At 37.3% G+C, this 26,336-nt stretch overlaps 1 protein-coding gene across 1 annotated transcript; it reads left to right on the forward strand.

Annotated features, from left to right (window-relative positions):
* Positions 1-20,488: 20,488 nt before the first annotated feature.
* On the forward strand, positions 20,489-24,883 carry LOC18593762 (G-type lectin S-receptor-like serine/threonine-protein kinase At4g27290). The gene is made up of 7 exons (XM_018125011.2): positions 20,489-21,851; positions 22,079-22,216; positions 23,013-23,170; positions 23,424-23,634; positions 23,800-24,037; positions 24,150-24,300; positions 24,373-24,883. Exons 1-7 carry the CDS (start codon positions 20,597-20,599, stop codon positions 24,676-24,678), a joined length of 2,457 nt encoding a protein of 818 aa, XP_017980500.2. The 5' UTR covers positions 20,489-20,596; the 3' UTR covers positions 24,679-24,883.
* The last annotated feature ends 1,453 nt before the right edge of the window (positions 24,884-26,336 follow it).

Below are 26,336 nucleotides of genomic sequence, written 5' to 3' on the forward strand. Positions count from 1 at the left end.
TGAAAATAAAGAGATCTCAATAAATTATGTCATGATGGGAAAAGATGGAATCGATAAATAAACGTTGATAATATTTTGTGTATAATATAGTGCATACTATTATAAAGGAAAAACGAGGATCTTGAACTTATATTTATTGAAGAATGTAGACATAGAAATGATTGGCCAAATGTGGAAAGACACAATCAAAGTGGAATTGAGTTCACTTGCAAAACATGAAGTTTTTGGACCTGTAGTTCGGACACTGAATAACGTTAAACCAATGGTATATAAATGGATATTTGTGTGAATATGAAACGAGAAAAATGAGATATAAAACACAGTTTGTCTCACAAAGTTTACCTAAAGATCTGGTATTAAATATGAAGTGATATATTCTCTATTGTGGATGCAATTACAATTTTATATTAACTAGTCTAGTAATATAGAAGAAGATTGAAATGTGTCTAATGAATGTAGCTACAACCTATTTATATGGCTCATTTGATATCGATATCTATATGAAAAATCTTGAAGAATTTAAATTGCCTGTGTCGTAACGTGCGGGTCCGGGAACCCGATCGCTAGACGTGAATGTGAAAACTCACTAAAAATTAAACTAGGAGTCGCCACCAATCTTTTTTATTAGGTGCGATTGGCCACCTATTGACTCGATTCTAATTGATGAAAACTTAAATTAATTTTAAGCCCACCGAAAAGAACCTTAAACCGGTCTACAATTTTCCGGATCTAGGTTCGGGAGTACGGTTATGCCCGGGGAAGGATTAGCACCCCTCGGACGCCCATTCCATGAACGGTACCATTTTTAGATTATCCTATTGGGCTTTAATTTTTTAATTTCACTAGATTTTCTTAATTATTATTTTTTATTTTATCTCCTATTTAACCTAAAATGGAATGCAAATGGGTGGCGAGATGAAATGCATGGCGTGAGATAAAAATGCCGGACAAATAACCTTTTATCGAGGATATTTTTCGAATCCGCCCATCATACTGGTGGGACTCGGGATATTCTCTCACCTAGGGAATTATCCGAGAAACTCGCCTTCGCAAATTCGACGAATAATTCCCGTCATCGGGGTCATCGTACGTTTTCTTTTTAAAATAATATTTTGTGCATAATGAACCTAATTCGGGCAAAAGCCTTTTATTAAAGATGGTTCTCGAGCCCTCCCATCATACTGGTGAGACCCGAGGACATCTTTTCACCTAAAGAACTTTTCGAGAAATTCCCGCCTTCGCGGGATTCCCGAAAGATCCCATCATCGGGGCTTAAACTCGAAAACAAAAATATTGACATGCAATGATATGTATGATGCAATATGTATATGCTATACTAATGCAATTATTTATTTTTTATTATCATTAATTATTTTTATTTTATTATATATTTTATTATCATATTTCCTATTCTTATTTCTCATTATTATTACTATTTTTTATCTTTATCTTTACATTTTTTTGCTCTAATTTCTTATGTTTTCTATTTATACTTAGACAAATTGCTTATAATTCTTCATTATTTTAGTAAACAAAAATTATATATTTTATTATACTATTTTTCATTTTATATATATTTTTTATATTTTTATTATTTACATACTTTTCATAAGCAAACCTTTTATTCAAACCTAATGCCTAAGATCTTACTTCATATGTATATTATTATTATTTTATTTTTTATTCTTTATCTTCACATCTTTTATAGTTTATGCCACTTAATACTCAAGGTTTAATTTTAAATTAGTTATTTTTATTATTTATTTATTTATTTATTTATTTATTTAATGTCATGTATATTATATTTCCGTAAATTAATTATTTATCATATGTTTGAATTGTTATTACTTTATCATTATTTATTATTTATTATTATTTTTGTCAAGTAAATTTTACCGAGTAATTTTTTTTGTATAATCAAGCTCTTTATTTACTAATGATCTCGGAATCTTGAAATCGAGGCCCTCCCATCATACTGGTGGAGCCTTGATTCGGATTCTGAGCCTAGGGAACATAAACTCGGGATTACGACTTCTCGCATCTCGATCAATTATCCCATCATCGGCAATCAAATTGAGCAGTTACCTTATCTATATTAAATAGTTCTTTATCTCCTCCTATTTTATTCTTTCTCCATTTATATAGAGCTACCTTTTTACCTAATTTGATTTTTTCACATTTTTGTTTCATCATATTTTAATTCTAGTTCTCCCTAATTTATTATTTCTACATAAATTTTCATGACTATGAATCTCATAAATATGTTCCACATTTCATCTTTTCCACGTTTATGTATTTTTTAAACAAACGTTCTAACTCCAAATATGTACGTACATTATCAATCTATGTAAATCTATTTTTATCATTTGAATGTATACTTTTTCCTATATTTACTACTTAAATAAATCTATTAATCTCTTAACAATTAAATGCTTATTTATCTCTTTATATGTATTATGCTTGGGTATTTTTAGTTAAATAGCTATTTCACTCGATTTATTATTATTTATTATATAAACAAATATATAGGTATATTCTTATATTTTTTTTTATCTACTCTCACAATTTTTTTATCATCATTTTTTTTATATATCATTAATCATTCTATCTTTATCCTCTTTGATTTTTTTTATATTTTCCTTCTTTATTATTGTTGTTCTTTTTTATTATTATTATTTTTATTTTTTCTTAGCATCTAATTATTTCAAAAAATATTTTATCTTTTTATTTTACCTAACAACATACTATGACTAATTTATCCATCTATCAAACATTGGGCCAAAGACAACCACAAAGTCCAAATCAAAAGAAGATATTTACCTTTTATGGGCTAGAGTGGCCCACGATAACCGGATCCCTCCAACTGATCTGTTTCCCAAAGCTTTCAGTCCACTCCCAAAACACACCGTTTCGATGTCTTGTTCAGCAGCCCAGGGTGCGCCCAAAACGACGCCGTTCGGAGGAAATAAAGCGGCCTTTGGATGGGTTACTGGACGACGTCGTTTAAGCCCTCTAAACCCTAGCTATAAAAACCTCCTTTCCTTCATTCTCTTTCATTTTCTTTTTTTTCTTTCTCTCTCTACCCGCCGGCTCTCTCTCCCTTCTCTCTATTCACCCCGACGTCTCTCTCTCTCTCTCTGACGTCGCCGGCGTCGCACTCCCTTCTCTATTACTCCGACGTCAACGGCCTCGCACCCGAGACCGGCAACACCCCTCGGACGCCCAAACTAGATCTCCCTGTCACCGGTTCCCTTACGCGACCAGATCTGCCTCCTTCTCCGTTAGCGGCGTCCAAAGCCCAATCTCTCCCTTCACCGCCGATCAGTTCACCCTCTCCCTACCTTTTTCTAAAGCCGGCGTCACAACCACCCCAAAACCCAGGACTTTCTCCCCTTTTTGTGCCCATATTTTCTGATTTCTTTCGGTATTGCTCCCTCTATTTTGATTTCTGGATTGTGGGTTTTTTGTTTTGGCTGTTAGACTAGGGATTTTCTTTTTTGCCCAGAAATCGGGTATAAATGGGAGGGGGATCCGAGCAACAAAGGGGACACCTGCAAAAAAGAAAATCCCTAGTCTAACAGCCAAAACAAAAAACCCACCCTGCCAGTCGTACCTCTCTCCTTTTTTCATTCTTTCATTTTTCATTTTTCATTTATATATTTTTTACTCTGTTTTTTATTTGTAATTTAGTGTCTACAGCTGCCCCTCTTTGAACATTTCGAAAATTCGAAATAGTGCAAAGACGTAGACACTGTATTTGACTAAACTCTTTAATTCTCTTACCAAATTTTTATTATATATATATATATAGTTTAAATAAATTCCTCAAAACTGAGGCCACAAGACTTTTAAAACGAACTCCTCAAAAATGAGGCAACGAGACTTTAAAAACGAACTCCTCAAAAATGAGGCAACGAGACTTTAAGAATGAACTCCTCAAAACTGAGGCACTAAAACTTCAAAATGAACTCCTCAAAACTGAGGCAACGAGATTTTTAAAAATAAACTCCTCAAAACTGAGGCACTAAAACTTCAAAATGAACTCCTCAAAACTGAGGCAACAAGATTTTGAAAATAAACTCCTCAAAACTGAGGCACTAACCTTTAAAAAATGAATTCTTCAAACTTGAGGCAACGAAACCTTTTTCCTTTTTTGAAATGGTGAAAAATAATCAATTCCTCATCTGAAATTCATATAATTTTAAAGATGAATTTCCCTATTTTTCAATTACTTTAAAATTTTGAACATGTCAATTCATCTTCATCAGTTTCCCTTTTTTTAGTGTTTTTAGAGCCTTTTCTTTGATCAATGGGGGATGAATCGATCACATTTCTGATCTCTCGTCTTCCTCAATTCATTGCTCATAACTGTTTTCTTTTTCTATCATATGCATGTTCCAATCACTCTTCACATTTTAACTGTGCTCCATTCTATTGCTAATTCCATTCCTTTCTTTCCCTTCTTAGACTCCATTCCATTCCTTGTCAATTATGATCCTTTTTTCAACATATTGCAAACATTTCTTACTTTATCATGCTCTTTATTAAGTATCATTCTAATTTTATGGCAAATGCAATGCAATGTACTCATATCTCCTCTTTTGGCAGAATGGGAATGAGGGCATTGTTGGGAGTGAAAGGCTATTTTTCATTAGAAAAAAAAAAGTGAAGTTTCTACAATCAAGTATAATGACAAGGAACAAGGGAAAATTGATTAATACAAACGGGATACAGTCCTTTCTTAATGACTGTTTCGATAGATATTAACAGTAGTCTCAAAATTTTATCCCGAAATAGGCACATTTGTCAGCTCCCTTGTCTTTTGCATGAACATCTCGGATCATGATCTTCACCCTTTCTGTGTTAAGCTTTTGTAGTATTTGGACCTTTTTCGTGTCTAGACCGCCCTTTCAGGTTTTCGCCCAAAACACATCTCCCAAATTCAAGCTGCCTTTTCAGGTTTTCAACTTGAAAATTTTCTTTCTTCTTTTTTTTTTTATTCATTTATTTATTATTTTTTTATGCAAAATATTTCTTGACAGCATCGGCATTCACCGGGTTGGAGAACTCCCTTCCATCCATCTCTGCCAAAATTAGTGCTCCTCCTGAAAAAGCTTTTTTCACCACGAATGGTCCTTCCCAATTTGGTGTCCATTTCCCGCGAAGATCATACTGGTTCGGGAGAATTCTTTTTAATACTAATTCTCCTTCTCTGAACTGTCGAGAGTGTGCCTTCTTGTCATATGCCCTCATCATTCTCTTTTGATATAACTGCCCATGGCAAAGTGCTGTCAATCTTTTTTCTTCTATGAGATTCAATTGCTCATACCGAGCATTAACCCATTCGGCTTCTTCCAACTATACTTCTTTAAGGACCCGAAGGGAAGGAATTTCCACTTCAATTGGCAAAACTGCTTCCATCCCATATACCAAAGAGAACGGTGTAGCTCCCGTGGAAGTTCGGACTGTTGTGCGATAAGCATGCAAAGCAAAAGGTAACTTCTCATGCCAATCTTTGTATATATCTGTCATCTTTTCAATTATCCTTTTGATGTTCTTGTTGGCTGCTTCCACTGCTCCATTCATCTTTGGGCAATAAGGTGTTGAATTGTGATGCTTGATCTTGAACTTGGCACAAACCTCTTTCATCATCGAACCATTGAGGTTACTAGCGTTATCCATGATGATCCTTTCCGGGAGACCATAGCGGCATATTATTTCCTTTTGGATGAACTTACATACCACTTTCTGGGTCACATTGGCATAAGATGCTGCTTCTACCCACTTAGTGAAGTAGTCAATTGCCACCAGAATAAATCGATGCCCATTTGATGCCTTCGGGGTTATCAACCCAATCACATCCATGCCCCACATTGAGAATGGCCATGGTGATGCCAATACATGCAGTGAATTAGCAGGGGTGTGGATTCTGTCCGCATATATCTGACACTTGTGACACTTTCGAGCGAAGTCTATACAATCCTTTTTCAACGTGAGCCAGTAATACCCTGCCCTCATGACCTGTCTCGCCAACTTATGTCCACTTGCATGTGCTCCACAAACTCCTTCGTGAACTTCTTCGACTATTCTCCGAGCTTCGGTTGAATCCACGCATCTCAAAAGCGTTTGATCCCTACTTCTCTTGTATAAGATGTTCCCATCCAAGAAGAAATTCATTGCCAACCTTCTAATGGTTTTCTTATCATTTTCTGAGCTTTGATCCGGGTACTGCTGAAATTTGAGATAATGCACAATATCATGGTACCACGGTTTCCCGTCTATTTCTTCTTCTACACTAGAGCAGTGCGCGGGACACTCTCGAAGATTAATCATGATGGGTTGGATCTTGACATTGGTACCAACTTTGAACATTGCCGCCAGCGTGGCTAATGCGTCGGCCATTTGGTTCTCCTCTCGGGGCAAATGATTGAAGCAAATTTCATCAAAATTTTCAATCAGCTTTGACACATACTTGTGATACCGAACTAACTTTGAGTCACGTGTCTCCCATTCTCCTCGCAACTGATAAATAACCAAAGCAGAGTCCCCATACACTTCCAAAATGTGAATTTTCCTCTCGATTGCTGCTTGAATGCCCATGACACAAGCTTCATATTCAGCTACATTATTGGTGCAATAGAAGTTGAGTTTAGCCATAACGGGATAATGATCTCCTTCTGGTGATACTAACACGACCCCTATGCCATGCCCCAAGGCATTCGAAGCTTCGTCGAAAAACATCCTCCAGTTCTCTTTCTCTGATTCCTCCCCACTTGTTTGACATATTGACATCAAGTCCTCATCTGGAAACTCAAACTTCATTGGTTCATAATCCTCTTCCACCCTTTCTGCAAGAAAATCTGCAATTGCACTTCCTTTGATAGCTTTCTGGGACACATATACAATATCATATTCAGACAATAACACTTGCCACCTTGCCACTCTACCTGATAAGGAAGGTTTCTCGAAGATGTATTTAATCGGGTCCAACTTTGCAATGAGCCAAGTGGTATGATATAGCATGTACTGCCTGAGTCGATGCGCCGTCCATGCTAAAGCACAACACATCTTTTCCAACGAGGAATACTTGGACTCGTATTCAGTGAACTTCTTGCTCAAATAGTAAACTGCCCTTTCTTTCTTACCAGTTTCATCATGTTGTCCTAACACACATCCCATGGATCCTTCATTTACCGTTAAGTATAAGAGGAGGGGTCTCCCGACTAATGGTGGTGCCAATACTGGCGGACTCAACAAATATTCTTTAACTTTGTTAAAAGCAACTTGGCACTCCTCATTCCACGCCCCCGAATTATGTTTGCGAAGGAGTTTGAAGATCGGGTCACATTTGAGTGTGAGTTGTGATATGAACCGAGCTATATAATTTAATCTCCCCAAAAATCCTCTAACTTCTTTTTGCGTCTTGGGAGGAGGCAAATCACGGATTGCTTGAACCTTATCCGGGTCAACTTCTATTCCTCTTTCACTGACGATGAAACCCAGTAGCTTTCCTAAAGTGACTCCAAAAGTGCACTTTGCTGGATTTAATCTGAGCTGAAATTTTCGTAACCTCTTAAATAATCTTTCAAGATTGATCGCATGGTCCTCTGTTTTGCGAGTTTTTACAATCATATCATCCACATACACCTCAACCTCTTTGTGCATCATATCATGGAAGAGAGTCACCATAGCTCGCTGATAAGTTGCCCCGGCATTTTTCAAACCAAATGGCATTACCTTATAACAAAAGGTCCCCCACATAGTTATAAAGGTAGTTTTCTCTCTATCCTCTAGTGCCATCTTAATTTGGTTATATCCTGAAAAGCCATCCATAAAGGAAAACATGGAATGGCGGGCAGTATTGTCAACAAGGGTGTCAATGTGGGGAAGAGGAAAATTATCTTTTGGGCTAGCTCTATTCAAGTCTCGATAATCCACACACATTCTCACTTTCCCGTCTTTCTTAGGAACTGAGACAATGTTTGCAACCCATTCAGGGTACTTAGTTACTTCCAAGAATCCCGCCTCGAACTGCTTTTTCACCTCTTCTTTAATTTTCAACAACATTTCAGGTTTCATTCTTCTCAACTTTTGCTTAATCGGTTTGCATTCAGGTTTCAAAGGCAGTTTATGGGCTACAATGTCTGTGTTGAGTCCTGGCATATCTTGATAAGACCATGCGAACACATCTACATATTCATGAAGTAGCTTTATTAGTTTTTCTTTTTCCATTGACACCAACGTCACACCAATTCTAACTTCTTTCTTATTTTCTTCATCTCCCAAATTAATTGTTTCAAGTGTCTCTTGACGTGGGACAATTTGTCTCCCCTCCTGTTCTACTAGTCTTAACAAGTCCGGAGTTAAATCATAATCCTCCACGTTTTCTGTATTGTCAAGTTCACTGACACTTGTACCTTTTTCAAAATCAACTTCAAAACCACTGTCATTATCATCTCTGCATTCATTATTTGGAATCCTGAAAGGTAAAGGGAATTGAAATATGTAGAGCTATTGTATAAGTAAATAGTTAAAATAAAGGGATGAAATGACACTAATGGAAATGAGTAATTATGAGAAGAGATATGAGAAATGCACTACGCATGTCAATTTATTAAAATAATAAATGATAAAAAGCCTGATACATAAAATTCCAATGCTTTTGGGCATAAGCATGGATGTTTAGTTTGCATTACTTTGAAATTGAATCACAAGTGACCGGTAAACTCATGGTGGTCCAGTTGCTCAGCTTTAGATTCGGTGGCCCAAGGTATGTAGTTGGAATCTCATCCACATTTCCTGACTGTTCTTCACCTTCCTCCGTTGCACATATTGATAAGTCAGAAAAAGTCTCTCCTAGAGTTGACACTGATTCTTGGTTCTCAACGGTGAGTGATTCAGGAAAGATGCAACCTCCAGATCGAAATGTCTTGTAAAGATGAGGATATGTCATTCCCCGAATTTCTAACTCATGCCCCTTAAAGCGAGCCAACCTTTCTTTTCTTCTTTCGGCTATCATTTCTTCTCTTTCCTTCTTAGTTGGCTTGTATCCCAGGCCAAACCTTTCTTCATTTTTGGTAGTACGTATGGGACTTCTAATACCTTGCAGTTCTTTTCCCAATCCTACCCCCGCTCGGTATCCTTTTCCTAATATCTGACTGACAACCATCTTGGTGGTTTTGGAAAGCCACGGAATAGGCGGTGTGGTTCCTTCTCCCACATACGTGGTATTAACGAACTCGAAGGATCGAAAAGAACATTCAGGCACTTCTTCCGCCGCTTCCACGTAAGGCGTATCTGCTGGCTTGCTTATGAGTAAGTCATCTTCCCCGTTAACACAGACAATCTTCCCTTCCTCGATGAACTTGACCTTCTGATGAAGAGATGAAGGTATGGCCCCAGCCATGTGTATCCAAGGTCTTCCCAACAAATAATTGTATGAAGGAGCAATATCCATAACCTGGAATTCAATAGTAAAGGTACATGGGCCAATTTCTACCGGTATCTCAATGTCCCCTACTACTTCTCTCCTTGTTCCATCGAAAGCTCTTACGATCATCTGACTCTTTCGCACGTAGGACATGTTGATGGGTAAACGGGCCAAGGTCCTCATGGGCATCACATTTAAGGACGATCCGTTGTCAAGCAGTACCTTTGCGACTGTACAACCTTTACACTTGGTAGTGATGTGCAAGGCTTTGTAATTTCCTCTACCTCTAGAAGGGATTTCTTCATCGCTGAAGGATATTATGTTACCCACCGAAATGTTCCCAACGATGTAGTCCAAATTTTCAACTGAGATATCATGATCCACATATGCTTGGTTCAGAATTTTCATCAGAGAGTTCCTAGGTGGTTTTGAGCTGAGGAGCAAAGATAGTAGTGAAATACGAGCGGGCAACCGGTTCAATTGCTCGACTACATTGTACTCACTATGTTTGATGAACTTGAGGAACTCTGCAGCTTCTTTTTCTGTCACCGATCTTTTTGAGCCATCTGTCGATTCCGGAGGTTGTACCTCTTCTCCTCTAGGACTTTGCTCTTTTTCCTTTCCCTTCTCATTCTTGAGATTCTCGAATGCTTCCGGTGAATAGCAGCTTCCGCTGCGGGTAATCCCTCCAACGCCAGTTATATTGGCAGCATCATCTTGAGATTCAGCTATCCATTTCTTCGCTTCTGACACTTGTACATCGCAGTTGTAGTTCCATGGGACAGCTTTGTTGTCTTTGTAAGGGAAGGGTTTAGGGACTTCGATGATCATCTTGGCACGGTTTTTGTCCTCCATAAACTCTCTTTTTGGTTCGTAGAAAATGGTCAAAGGTTTTATCTTCATTGGGTGAGTGGACTCCTTGGATATCATGTTTACTGCTGACTCTGAAGCTTCCGTATAAAATTCGATCTTTGATTCGTCCATCATTCTTTGTACTTCCTTCCGAAAAGAACCACAATCCTGGATTGAATGCCCAACACATCCTTTGTGTTACAAGCAACATAGTCTTTGGATATCTCGTGAGTCATTCACATTAGGACATTCAGGCCACACCTCGAGCATATCGGCTTTTACCAAGGCTTCAAATATTTTCTCCATGGAGGTTTCCACTTCCTGGATGTTCCTTTTAACATACACCTCCCTTTCAATTGCATTTACCCCTACCCCAGCATGATTTGGCAGTGGGTTGTTGTTAACATTCTGTTCTGGCTTTTTTTCAAAGTTTAGGATTCCTGCCTTGATCAACCCTTGCACCTTATGCTTGAATGCCGTGCAATTCTCAATCGAGTGACCTTCGATTCCATAATGATAATCACAATGGGCGGAAGTGTCATACCATATTGGGAACGGAGGTTTTAATGGCTCTATGTATAAGGGTGCTACTAGATGGTTTACAATTAACTGAGTGAAGAGTTCAGCATAAGGGATTGGGATTGGGTCAAACTGCACTTTCTCTTGCTTGTTTCGCCATCCTCTTGATTCACCGGTAGTATGGTTGTTTGAAGGTGTTGTTTGTTGTGTGGTTGAAGCTGTAACAGGTGTGGAAGCAGGTGGGTAAGGTGTCCGTTGGATGGGATTATATGGGTACGGGTTAGGGAAGGCATTTGGCATAGGCGGGTATGGGTATGGGTTTTGTGAAGTGTTGTGCACAGCTGGGTAGTAGGGGTATGGTAGGTATGGCTGGTAAGGGTTGTATGTTCCTCCTTGGTGTTGTCCTGAAGTGATGGCTTGGGCTTCTCCTTCTTTCCTCTTGAAAGTTCCCCCTTTCCTTGTGTTTGCCATATCACCTCCTTCTATCTTCCCTTACTTAATGGCAGTTTCTATCATTTCTCCCGAAATCACCATATCAGCAAAGTTCTTTATGGCGCTACCAACCAATCGTTCATAGTAAGGGGCTCGCAAGGTGTTAACAAACATTACAGTGGTTTCTTTCTCAGTCAATGGTGGCTGAACTTGAGAGGCCACATTCCTCCATCTTTGAGCGTATTCTTTGAAGCTTTCAGTGGTTTTCTTCTCCATGTTTTGTAAAGAAAGACGATCCGGAGCCATATCTGTAACGTGCTTATACTGAGCTACAAACGCCCGAGCAAGGTCTTTCCACGTGTGGATTCGATTGCGGTCCAGTTGGACGTACCATTTTGCTGCAGCACCAGTAAGGCTATCTTGGAAGCAATGTATCAAGAGTTTGTCATCATGAGCATATGCGGCCATCCTTCTACAATACATGGTGATATGTGTGACCGGGCACTTGGTTCCATCATACTTCTCAAAGTCTGGAACTTTGAATTTTGGGGGTATAACCACATCTGGAACCAGACAAAGCTCAATTGCATCCATAGAACAATACATTCCCATTCCTTCTACCATGCGCAGTCTTTCCTCAAAAAGGTCAAATTTTTGATGAGTATCGGGATTATCTTTCGATTCGACGGATCCACATTTGAGCTTCTCTTGTTCCTTTGGATCATCCAAATCAGGCACAGAGATGGGATCTGAAGGACTTGCCCCTCCAATCGGCCTTTGTTGAGCATAAGTCGGTGGTGGTCCTATTGGCATCCCAAAAAATGGATATTGACCCACGGATGGCATGGGAATAGAAGCATTCCTTGCAGGTGGAGGTGTAAATCCTGGTGGATACACGGGGTCTGTATTGGTTTCTGTCTGTTGAACGTCTTCTGGTGTACCAGAACTCCCTGCCGCTTTCTTTCCTTTATCTGTAGATATTAACTCCAAAATTTTTGATAACTGACCCATGATTTCTTCTTGTTTCTTCTCAATCTTATCCATCCTCTCTGAATGCTCGTCCCCCATGATCTTAGAACGGGCTCTTGTATTATATCTGTGGAGAATTTATTTTTCTGGAATTTTGTTCTATTAGTTCAAGGAATAAGTTAGAATTTTATATTGAGTGCATTATTATTTATTATTTTTATCTGAATCATGCATTATGATGCAAATGAAATGTATTTGAATAGGAAAAATATTGGCCATCCAACATTTACCATAAGAAAATTCTCATCTATAAAACTTAAATATCCAATTACATCATTGTCTGAAACCATCCATAACTATCAAAAAGAAAAACCGACTTTGTCATATTGGTCCCTAACCATCTTGAGGTGACTGATCAACCGCTCACTCAATTCATCCTTGGGGAGGATCTCTCGCCTGAGTTCTTCGGTCTTGTCTGCCATTACTCGAGCTCTAAATGCCACTTCTCTCATCTGTCTCAGTATCCATTGCATTTCAGCTTCTTTCCTTTGGAGGCTTTGTGTGCATGAATTGTTTCTTTCCCTCATTTGGAAATATTCTTGCCTTATTGCTTCATACTGTGCCTTATAGCCCTCCATGGCAGTTTCCAACATGTCGCAGTCATTTTTCAACTCTTGGATGGTTTGTCCTTGTCTTCGTACCTCGTGCTGCAAAGCATTGTTGGCACTTTGGAGTTCTTGTATTCTGGCTAACAGAGAAGAATTTGCCCCGCTCACTTCCTCAAACTTGCTTTGCCACTCATCCTGCTCTTTCAAAACCACCCGTACCTTTCTTGCAGTCTCTTTCTTCACTTCTTCTAGCTCATCCTCATGTCTTCGCTTCATATTCATCATCTCCTTTTCAAGTCTTTTCCTCGTTAACTCACTCTCCAACAGGACGTCTTGAGGTTCTGGGTTTACGGGATGTTTGGATGGATTCTTCGGGGGATGTATGACATTTTTCACCCTTTGGTCATGCCAAGTATGATATCCTGTGGTGACTTCATCAGTAACCCTTCCCTGATCTACTCGGCAAGTTTTCTTCCAGTCCTGAGCAATTTCCTCAATTCTCTTTAGCGTCTCTGGCTCTCCATATGTAAACTCTAACTGGTCGAGCTGGTGAGTCATGGGCACGAACTGCTCAGATCTGAACTGTCTCCGTACCATTATTGGGGCATAGCTGATGGCTCCCCAAGGTCCCATCAGTGGTACCCATGGCTTATCCCCACATTTATACATTACTTGCATTCGTGGCATCCATGGAGCTCTCCAAGTCACTTCAATGCTCATTAACCTCTGGAGCGTTGCGACCCACTCTTCTTTCCTTTTGTATTCGGGCCATTCACTTTCGCAGAACTCAAGGATAGGACAACTCGCAGACAGATAAAGCTTTCGAAATTTGCTCTCTTTGCATTCGAAGTGGCTTTTGATCCATATGGTTAGGAGTTGAGCACATCCAATGAATCGTCCCTCCCCTTTGCGTCGACAGAAATTCAAGGATCTGAAGGTTTCAGCTAAGATAGATGGGGCCGGGTTGATGCTCCTTGTCACCTGATCAAAGAAGTCTATGACTGACACCTCCACATGACCTAGAACCTTCAGGAAGACCACTAAGCCGTAAATTGCCATCGCAAAAGCCAAGAGACCTTGTTCATCCTCCATGTGTTTTTTAATATATCCGTTCAAGAAACTCCACGGAAGGCATTCTGTGTCTCCTTTCTTCTTCAAATGCTGATCCACTTCTACCGTAGTCATTCCTAACAACTTGGCCAACTTTCGTCGGTGTCCTGTTTTCTGGGCCCTCCAATAGATCTTGTCAGGCTGCATATGGTCTATCCGGAGCAGAGAGGAGTACTCTTCTATAGTAGGGGTCATGTCTACCTTGTTAAAGACAAAGCAACGATATGAGGGATCCCAAAACTGGACAATGGCTCGGAGCATCTGGTCATCGACCGGTACATATAGGAGCCATGCAATGTGTCCATACTTGTTCTGAAAATTGTCTCGGTGAGCACGTCTCCATTGTTCCCAAATTCCTATCATCTCTGTAAAGTCATTCTGCTGAAAATCCAAGTGAACTTTCTCGGGTAAAATTGAGATATGTCCTTGGGTCAGACAGTCTCCTTTTTCCTGTTGAATCTGCCTTATCTGTAACTCTATCTCATAGTCATTTCTGTATATGTTGAGCGGGCCTGCTGATGACGATGCCATGGATATAACTGGGATCTCTTAGATTGAATGTTGTGTAGCCAATATTCCTCCTATATGCAATTACGATGTATGCAAATGAACATGTAACATGCGCATGACAAGCAAAATAAACTTAAGTTAGTATGGTAAAAAGAAATAATGGAATGTTAAAAATAATGAGAGAATAACAAGCAATATCACGGGTATTATTGTCTACTCCACGATACTTTATTATCTCGGGGCATAATTTAAAATAGAGGGAGTGAAAGAAATTCCTTCATGTGTACCTATTTATAAGGTATATTCTCACGGGTATGGCCCTTTCTAAGGTTAAGCTGCTCTCGGTACTCTATATACTGAGCGGGGTTTATAAACAGAGCTAAGGTTCCCAAATCGCTCCTCACTGTCGTCCACACGGACTAGTAAGGCACCCCGGTCCTCACCCATCACAGGCTTCAAACGGACTAGGTTCGATTTGAGTGGGAGTCTTCACTAGCCCGTGCGGAGGTTATCACCTCACGAGAGCGTAGCTACTAAACTCCCTCCTAAAAAGGACATAACCCGGGTGGAGGGTTTATGCATGAATGTAAAATGTGCTGTGTGTGTGAAGGAAATCATGAGTTCAAAGTAACAATCTCACATCCCTCTACCCTAAATCCCCACAAGTATTAGAAGCAATAAAGTAATAAATGCGAAATAAACTAATGTACCAAACAAAGTATGCAGTACGAATCATTAATATTAAGAAAACAGTGAATTATTTAAAGCCTTGGATAACCTATATTTTTTCTTTTGGCTCGACTCTCTATGTCCCCAGCGGAGTCGCCAGCTGTCGTAACGTGCGGGTCCGGGAACCCGGTCGCTAGACGTGAATGTGAAAACTCACTAAAAATTAAACTAGGAGTCGCCACCAATCTTTTTTATTAGGTGCATTGGCCACCTATTGACTCGATTCTAATTGATGAAAACTTAAATTAATTTTAAGCCCACCGAAAAGAACCTTAAACCGGTCTACAATTTTCCGGATCTAGGTTCGGGAGTACGGTTACGCCCGGGGAAGGATTAGCACCCCTCGGACGCCCATTCCATGAACGGTACCATTTTTAGATTATCCTATTGGGCTTTAATTTTTTAATTTCACTAGATTTTCTTAATTATTATTTTTTATTTTATCTCCTATTTAACCTAAAATGGAATGCAAATGGGTGGCGAGATGAAATGCATGGCGTGAGATAAAAATGCCGGACAAATAACCTTTTATCGAGGATATTTTCCGAATCCGCCCATCATACTGGTGGGACTCGGGATATTCTCTCACCTAGGGAATTATCCGAGAAACTCGCCTTCGCAAATTCGACGAATAATTCTCGTCATCGGGGTCATCGTACGTTTTCTTTTTAAAATAATATTTTGTGCATAATGAACCTAATTCGGGCAAAAGCCTTTTATTAAAGATGGTTCTCGAGCCCTCCCATCATACTGGTGAGACCCGAGGACATCTTTTCACCTAAAGAATTTTTCGAGAAATTCTCGCCTTCGCGGGATTCCTGAAAGATCCCATCATCGGGGCTTAAACTCGAAAACAAAAATATTGACATGCAATGATATGTATGATGCAATATGTATATGCTATGCTAATGCAATTATTTATTTTTTATTATCATTAATTATTTTTATTTTATTATATATTTTATTATCATATTTCCTATTCTTATTTCTCATTATTATTACTATTTTTTATCTTTATCTTTACATTTTTTTGCTCTAATTTCTTATGTTTTCTATTTATACTTAGACAAATTGCTTATAATTCTTCATTATTTTAGTAAACAAAAATTATATATTTTATTATACTATTTTTCATTTTATATATATTTTTTATATTTTTATTATTTACATACTTTTCATAAGCAAACCTTTTATTCAAACCTAATGCCTAAGATCTTACTTCATATGTATATTATTATTATTTTATTTTTTATTCTTTATCTGCACATCTTTTATAGTTTATGCCACTTAATACTCAAGGTTTAATTTTAAATTAGTTATTTTTATTATTTATTTATTTATTTATTTATTTAATGTCATGTATATTATATTTCCGTAAATTAATTATTTATCATATGTTTGAATTGTTATTACTTTATCATTATTTATTATTTATTATTATTTTTGTCAAGTAAATTTTACCGAGTAATTTTTTTTGTATAATCAAGCTCTTTATTTACTAAGGATCTCGGAATCTTGAAATCGAGGCCTTCCCATCATACTGGTGGAGCCTTGATTCGGATTCTGAGCCTAGGGAACATAAACTCGGGATTACGACTTCTCGCATCTCGATCAATTATCCCATCATCGGCAATCAAATTGAGCAGTTACCTTATCTATATTAAATAGTTCTTTATCTCCTCCTATTTTATTCTTTCTCCATTTATATAGAGCTACCTTTTTACCTAATTTGATTTTTTCACATTTTTGTTTCATCATATTTTAATTCTAGTTCTCCCTAATTTATTATTTCTACATAAATTTTCATGACTATGAATCTCATAAATATGTTCCACATTTCATCTTTTCCACGTTTATGTATTTTTTAAACAAACGTTCTAACTCCAAATATGTACGTACATTATCAATCTATGTAAATCTATTTTTATCATTTGAATGTATACTTTTTCCTATATTTACTACTTAAATAAATCTATTAATCTTTTAACAATTAAATGCTTATTTATCTCTTTATATGTATTATGCTTGGGTATTTTTAGTTAAATAGCTATTTCACTCGATTTATTATTATTTATTATATAAACAAATATATAGGTATATTCTTATATTTTTTTTTATCTACTCTCACAATTTTTTTATCATCATTTTTTTTATATATCATTAATCATTCTATCTTTATCCTCTTTGATTTTTTTTATATTTTCCTTCTTTATTATTGTTGTTCTTTTTTATTATTATTATTTTTATTTTTTCTTAGCATCTAATTATTTTAAAAAGTATTTTATCTTTTTATTTTACCTAACAACATACTATGACTAATTTATCCATCTATCAAACATTGGGCCAAAGACAACCACAAAGTCCAAATCAAAAGAAGATATTTACCTTTTATGGGCTAGAGTGGCCCACGATAACCGGATCCCTCCAACTGATCTGTTTCCCAAAGCTTTCAGTCCACTCCCAAAACACACCGTTTCGATGTCTTGTTCAGCAGCCCAGGGTGCGCCCAAAACGACGCCGTTCGGAGGAAATAAAGCGGCCTTTGGATGGGTTACTGGACGACGTCGTTTAAGCCCTCTGAACCCTAGCTATAAAAACCTCCTTTCCTTCCTTCTCTTTCATTTTCTTTTTTTTCTTTCTCTCTCTACCCGCCGGCTCTCTCTCCCTTCTCTCTATTCACCCCGACGTCTCTCTCTCTCTCTCTGACGTCGCCGGCGTCGCACTCCCTTCTCTATTACTCCGACGTCAACGGCGTCGCACCCGAGACCGGCAGCACCCCTCGGACGCCCAAACTAGATCTCCCTGTCATCGGTTCCCTTACGCGACCAGATCTGCCTCCTTCTCCGTTAGCGGCGTCCAAAGCCCAATCTCTCCCTTCACCGCCGATCAGTTCACCCTCTCCCTACCTTTTTCTAAAGCCGGCGTCACAACCACCCCAAAACCCAGGACTTTCTCCCCTTTTTGTGCCCATATTTTCTGATTTCTTTCGGTATTGCTCCCTCTATTTTGATTTCTGGATTGTGGGTTTTTTGTTTTGGTTGTTAGACTAGGGATTTTCTTTTTTGCAGGTGTCCCGTTTGTTGCTCGGATCCCCCTCCCATTTATACCCGATTTCTGGGCTCTGGAGGGGGCGCTCCACTACCCTGCCAGACGCGAAAAATTCGCGTCTGGCAGGTGAGAGAGGTGCCTGGCAGGGTGCGTCCGCACCCTGCCAGTCGTACCTCTCTCCTTTTTTCATTCTTTCATTTTTCATTTTTCATTTATATATTTTTTACTCTGTTTTTTATTTGTAATTTAGTGTCTACAGCCTGAAGTATAAAAATTTGAATTCTCGAGAAATTTACTTGATTAAATTCAATAAATCTTTATATGGATTAAAGCAATCTAGACACATGTGCTATAATCGTTTTAATGCATATTTGTTGAAAGAAGGCTATAGAAATGATCCCATATGCCCATATATTTTATAAAAGGGTTTAGATATGAATTTGTTATAATTATTGTTTATGTTGATGACTTGAACATTATTAGAACTTCTGAAGAGTTATTAAAAGTCGTGGATTACTTAAAGAGAGAATTTGAGATGAAAGATCTTGGAAAAAATAAAGTTTCGTTTGAGTCTTTAGATTGAACATTTAGCAAATGGAATTTTTGTCCATCAATCTAATTAATAGCAAACGTGCTAAAACGATTTTATATGAAGAAAGCATATTCATTGAGTTCACCAATGGTTGTAAGGTCACTAGATATGAAAAAAGACCTTTTCCGACCTTGTGAGGATAATGAAGAACTTCTTGGTCGTGAAGGACCATATCGTAGTGCAATTGGAGCACTAATGTATCTTACTAGCAATACATGACTTGATATATCATTTGCTGTGAATTTATTAGCAAGATATAGTTCTTCTCCAACTCAAAGACATTGGAATGTAATTAAATATATATTTCGATATCTCCGAGGAACAATGGATGTAGGCTTATATTATTCAAATGTATCAAAATAAAATTTAATTAGTTATACAGATGCAGAATATTTATTTGATCCATACAAAGCTCAATCCTAGACAAGCTTTTTTATTCATATGTGGAGGTATGACTATTTCATAGTGATTTGTAAAACAAATTATAGTTGCTACTTCTTCTAATAATGTAAAAATTTTAGCAACTCATGAGCAAGTCGTGAATGTGTTTGGTTATGATCTGTAACTCAACATATTCAAGAAACGTGTGGTTTGTCAACCAAGAAAGAAATTCAAACAACATTATACGAGGATAATACTACTTGCATAGCATAGTTAAAGGAAGGATACATTAAAGTAGATCGAACAAAACATATTTCGCTAAAATTCTTCTTCATTCATATCTCTAAGAAAAAGGTGAAATTAGTTCAACAAATTCAATCAAGTGACAATCTAGCAGATTTGTTCACCAAAGCTTTTCTTACCGCAACATTTGAAAAGTTAGTATTAAAGATTGGAATGCATCATTTTAAAGGTTTCTATAATGTAGTAATCAGAGAGAGCAAAATATGCACTGTATTCTTTTTCTTCATCAAGGTTTTTCTCATTGGTTTTTCTTGATAAGGTTTCTAATGGGGTAGTATTTCAAAAGCATGTTTATGAAAAGAATTATGTACTATTTTTCCTTCATTCAGATTTTTTTCTCATGAGGTTTTTTTTTAGTAAGGTTTTAGCGATACATATTCTTAATACAGTGGACATTCAAGGGGGAGTATTATGGATAAATATGTGAATGTCCATTATATTATGACCCAATAAGTGCAAACTAAGTCAAGCAGCCTAATAGGTAAGATACAAGAAATTTAATATGATTTGAACTCTTAGATAGAATTAGATTAGGACTATGATTCATGGGATTATTGGTCTATAAATAGATCTCTCACTTCATTTGTAAATTCACACTTCAATAAGATCTCTTCTCTCTTCCTAAATACTTTTTTTGTTCTCTTTAATTATTCTTTTAAGTTATCTTTATTTGTTTTTTTAAAGTATTTTTTATAATATAAATTAATTAAAAATAAGAAGACATTAAGCATTTTTAGACTCAAAAGAATGTAAAATAGAGTTATCATCATCCAAAACTATAAATGCTCATTAAGCCGCCGCTGGTCTAGTTTGAATAATGTAGAAGCAAGACATGTGTTGTTGACCAGGTATAGCCGACTTGGAAACCTTTTTGTCTACTCAGTTATATCTACAAGTACTATGGACTATTAATGATCTAAGAAATTTGAACCATCAGTTTTTTATTGTGCCTGCTGACCGCTAACTACTTAGGTGCATAATTCTGTTGAATAGTATGGACTATGATCCTAAAATTCAAACCTTACAGAAAGAGTACGTCGATTATTTAATTTAGAAAAGTAAGTATTTCATTCTGGAAAGATCATAAGAGATCCTCGGTGTTTCATCCTATCAATGAAGGGCTTTGCCACACTCTTTTGCTTATCATTTTTCTCAATATCCACTGCAGTGGACACCTTGAATGTAACTCAGTCAATTAGAGATGGAGAGACGATAGTTTCAGTAGCTGGAATATACGAAATAGGATTCTTTAGCCCCGGTTCTAGCAGGAAAAGATACTTGGGAATATGGTACAAGAAAATGTCTGTCCAGACTGTTGTATGGGTGGCCAACAGAGAAGTGCCCCTCAATGATTCATCAGGTGTGCTAAAAGTTACCAACCAGGGGATTCTAGTCCTTCTAAATCATGATGGTGGCATCGTTTGGTCTTCCAACGCATCCAAACCTGTTCGTAGTCCAGTAGCACAGCTCTTGAATTCAGGAAACCTCATTGTGAAAGAGAAGAATGACAGTAATCCTGAAAACTTCTTGTGGCAGAGCTTTGATTATCCTTGTGATACACTTCTACCAGGCATGAAGCTAGGAAGGAACTTCAAATCAGGTCTGGATAGTTACCTGTCATCCTGGAAGAGTCTTGATGATCCTTCTCGTGGTAATTTCACATACCGGTATGAGGTTGGTGGATTTCCAGAGCTGAAACTGAGAGAGGGATCAATCGTCCGTTTTCGCAGTGGCCCTTGGAATGGAATGCGGTTTAGTGGCACAACTGGACTAAAACTAAACCCTATATTTACTTTCGGAGTTGTGTTCAACAAGAGGGAGGTATATTACAGTTACAAGGATCGTAAGGAGTCAATTCCTTCGAGGATGGTGTTAACTCAGAATGGACTTTGGCAGCGCCTCAATTGGATTGATAGAAAACAAAGTTGGGATGTTTATACAACAGTACAAAAGGATGACTGCGACAATTATGCACAGTGTGGTGCAAATGGTAGCTGCAACATATATGACTCCCCTGAATGCAGTTGCTTGAAAGGATTTGTGCCGAAATTTCCAAATCAATGGAACATTAAACAATGGTCAGGTGGGTGTGTCCGAAAGACACCATTAAACTGCTCTACTGATGGCTTTGTAAAGTACTCTGGGGTAAAGTTGCCAGATTCAGGAAAATCCTGGTTTAACTACAGTATAAACCTTGATGGGTGCAAGAATCTCTGTAAAAAAGACTGCTCCTGTACTGCTTATGCAAATTTGGATATACGACGAGGAGGGAGTGGTTGCCTGCTTTGGTTTGTTGACTTGATTGATATTAGAAATTTCACTGAAAATGGGCAAGAAATTTATATAAGGATGGCTGCATCAGAACTAGGTATGAAATTTTCAGTTATAATAATGTTCTATAGTTTAACATAGTCTTACCTGCTTAGCATCTGGATCAGAGTTTGGAATTTGCCTGTTATTTGAACCAACTGGCCTGAGTTGTGAGCTGTGACCTTAACTGATTAATTTATAAGCATTATAGGAAAAAAAATTAATATTCCATTTTTATTGTACTTTTTAATTCTTGATTTCTGCTATGATTTTCTTGATGACCAGGCCAAACTCAGAGTACTAAATCCAATGGCAAGAAAAGAATGAGGATTGCAGTCATGTCTGTAATATCTGCAGCAGTGTTGATCTTCAGGCTAGCCCTGGTCATGTATTGTTGGAGGAAGACGTACCGTATAATGCCTGGTACTACATCTCTGTCATATTATAAGACTCTTTCTTTTCTTTTTTTTGTAATTTCAATCCAGTTTTATACCATCCTTAAAGGGAGAATGTTGCCACATCTAGATATATTATAGCATAGGAATTCACTGAAAATTTCCAATTGAGACAATCATGCAGGCAAATAACTCACTCAAATAACTTTATGATTAGATTAACTCAACTACTTTGGTTTTGAAGAAAACAAGTTTTATTATTTAAGCTCATGGAAACTAGCTCTTCTAGTTTCTTGGAAGACAAAGAATATCTCATATTAGAGTAAAAAATTCAATCAATTCAATCCTGGAAAGAACTGCTCCCTTCAGAAAATGATAACAAAACAGAACTTGCTAACGGTGGTGCTAAAACAAGAGAAAAAGTTGTACCTGAGAGAGACTACATGAATTGAGCAAAAATCCATTGCATAGACTATAGTATATTGATTGTGCATTGCACAGATCACTTGCTTTCGCACATGCAGGATTTACATTGATTTCAGGAAATGTAGTTAATAATATTGACAGTAGTGGTTGTTAACTGACATGAAAAACATGGTAAAGCTTTAGAGTGAAAAATATGGTTGAGGAAACAGTGGAAAGGGATGCCTGGTATTCAGTTTTATAATTGTATAGCTTCCCTTAATGTAACAGGCCTCGAACTTATTCGATACAAGACTTTTCTGAGCTTTTTATTTGTGAATTCGTAATGATAAACGAGACTTTTTGCAAACACACTGCTTGTGCTGTGTCGCTTACATTTACCGGAGCTGCTAACTTTGCAGGATTGCTGAACTTTCTCCATGTAATCAGTTCTAATGTCAAAAATCTTAAGGAGGATCTAGAGTTACCATCTTTTGACTTATCCACAATTACCTGTGCAACCGATAACTTTTCGCCAGAAAAGAAACTCGGAGAAGGTGGCTTTGGATCTGTCTATAAGGTAGCAATCTGATAAACTGCAATGCAGCCTGTTGACTTTTGCAACTCAATGATGTTTTTTGGTTGATACAGTAGCAACTCTATGATATCACCTCTCTGTACTGACATATAAAAGCTTCGAACTTCTACATTTTTTACAAAATGAAATCCCCCCCCTCTTTTGCCTCTATCTTTTCTGGGGGGTGGTAGTCAGTATGGTTTTGTTAGGCCAAGAGAGCAATAAATCACAAATTATCTGGTTACAAACTTTTCAGGGTGTCTTCAAGAATGGACAAGAATTTGCTGTGAAGAGGCTATCAAAGAGTTCTAGACAAGGACTTGATGAGTTCAAAAATGAAGTCATACACACTGCAAAACTTAAGCACAGGAACTTAGTGACACTTCTAGGATGCTGTATTGAAGCCGATGAAAAGTTATTGATCTATGAATTTATGCCTAACAAAAGCCTCGACTTCTTTATTTTTGGTATGTTTTAATTTCTCCAAGCTCGGAAATTAATGTCAGTTGTTTTACTTTAGTTCTTCAACCGTGTAATCTCTACCTTCAATCGTCTCTTTTACGCCTTCAGGAGTTATATACAGTGATCTATGAGCAATAAATTGGCTTTGAATTGTGTTAAAAACTAAGCAGAACAATGTCAAAGCATGTCACTTGATTGGCCTACTCGTTACCACATTATCAACGGGATAGCTCGTGGGCTCCTTTATCTCCATCAAGATTCCAGGCAAAGAATAATACACAGAGATATGAAAGCTGGTAATGTTCTATTAGACAATGAAATGAATCCGAAAATTTCAGACTTTGGCCTGGCTAGAGGTTTTGGAGAAAAGGAAGCTAGAGCTAGTACAAAGAAAGTGATTGGAACATAGTAAGCAATACTAACATGAAACTGATCGTACCTAACTACCTATATTTAAAGAAATCTTCACATCATTGAATCGTGAATAATTAATTTATGTAACATTTGTGATTTCATGCAGTGGTTACATGGCTCCAGAGTATGCAATTAATGGAGTCTACTCGACTAAATCTGATGTCTTTAGCTTTGGTGTACTGGTACTAGAGATACTGAGTGGGAAGAGAAACAGGGGATTCTGCCATCCAGATCACCAGCATAATCTCCTTGGACATGTAAGTGTGATTAAGATCTTATTAACAGTTAACATTAAATCTACTATTATTAAAGTGGTGTTTGTTGCATAGGCATGGAGACTATTTGTTGAAGGGAAAGCATTGGAGTTAATTGCATCACCAATTAGGGAAACCAGCAATCCTTGTGAAGTGCTACGGTCAATTCATGTAGGTCTGTTGTGCGTGCAACGAAGTGCACAAGACAGACCAAACATGTCTAAAGTGGTTCTGATGTTGGGTACTCAAGGTCCCTTGCCTCAGCCTCCACAACCAGGTTTTTTCACCGAAAGGGATCTGGTTGAACCCAGTTCTTCATCAGGGCATCGCAAACTGGTGTTGTCTAATGATTTCACCATTACAGAAGTAGAAGCAAGATAATTGACATCACTTAGAAATGATCATTGTCATTCTTAATCATTTTTATTTTACAGATGCTTTTGTTGATTAAGGTTAACCATGCTTTCCTTCATGTAAATTTGAGCATGAGAAGCAAAGCTAAAACCCAATGTGAAGAAAAAAGATGAGAGGACAATATGGTTATCTCTGTATTGTTTGAAAGAGTATACTGAATATTGTAAAGCTAGCCCTGGTCTTGAATGTTTGGGAACTAGAGATATTATTGAATTTAAGAGCTTGCATGAACTATGATCATCTGCATGCATGTGCAGATGACTTGTGAAGCCTTTTTGAGTGTTGCAGTCAGCTTTGCTGACATGTCAGTGAGCATGTGAGAGTCTTGTAGCTCAGCCAATGCATACAGGGATCAGATTGCTAGTTTCTGCCTTAATGTTGTGTATGACAGAAGTTAGTTTATGTACTTTGGCAAGTTATCAGTTTATATTAAAATTTTAGTTCAATTTTAGTATGAATGAAAAGTCTTGTTGATGTCGAGACGTTGTGAAGACACCAAGACACCAATCGTGACAAGGTTGGAAACTCCACTAAAGTGAATCACCAATCTTGACAATGTTAGAAAATCCCACTAAGATGAAAAATAGTCAAAATTTCACTTTGGTTAGTTAAGGCAAAGATACTAAAAACAACTTACTCTTTTTAAAAGAGCATAGAGAAAATAAGCAGTTATACTTAAGAAATATTTTTTATTAATTCTCAACTTGAATGTGAATAATAAATAAGCCGAATGGTCCTATTTATAGTATTATAGGCCCAAATCCTAATAAAACTCTACTCGAAGTTGCCTAGTACAATTAAAGTAGTTAACAAGAGATTTAAATAAAATAAGTGTTCTATTTCTAAATAGAACATGACTAGCCTAAAATCCTAGTACAAGTAAATTAAACAAAAGGAAAAATTTTATCATACATTTAATTCCTAAATAATAATAATGTAATAATATACTCATGTATCATTCTTTCTAAGTTGGAGAAAATTTATCTTCAAAATCCATGTCTTCTTCATGTTCTTCATAGTAAGGAGAGAGATCAATTACATTGAAAGCTGCAAAAACCTCAAAATCTCTAAGAAGTTCGATCATTTAGGCATTCTCATTAATATTTTCCAATACTCGGAATGATCCATCAGCTTGAGGAGATAATTTTGCATGAGACTTAGGAAAACATTCTTTTCTTAAATGAATCCTCACTAAGTCTCCTTTTTTAAAATTGACTGGCTTTTTGTGATTGTTGGCTTCATTTTAATATTTGTCAATCTGATGAATAGTCTTTTCTCGAACTTCTTCATGAAGCTTCTTGATTTGCTTAGCACGTTCTTCAGCATCAACACTAAATTCACAAGTAGTGGGTAATGCAGGAAAGTCCAAAGGACTAAAAGGGTGTTTTCCATACACTACTTCAAATGGACATATCCCAATGATTTGGCTCACAGAATTATTGTAAGAAAATTCTGCTTGTGCTAACACAAGATCCCATTGACGAATGTTTTTACCCACTGTTGTTCAATTTTTTACCCACGCAAGTATACATATTGCAAAGATAATATAGTGATGAGTAAAGTGTCGATCTCACAGAAAATTGAATTAATTCTTACTGTTAACTACTAAAATTAACACACCTTCA

Source organism: Theobroma cacao, chromosome 7 (assembly GCF_053813885.1).
Source record: "Theobroma cacao isolate CCN51 chromosome 7, ASM5381388v1, whole genome shotgun sequence".
NCBI lineage: Eukaryota > Viridiplantae > Streptophyta > Magnoliopsida > Malvales > Malvaceae > Theobroma > Theobroma cacao.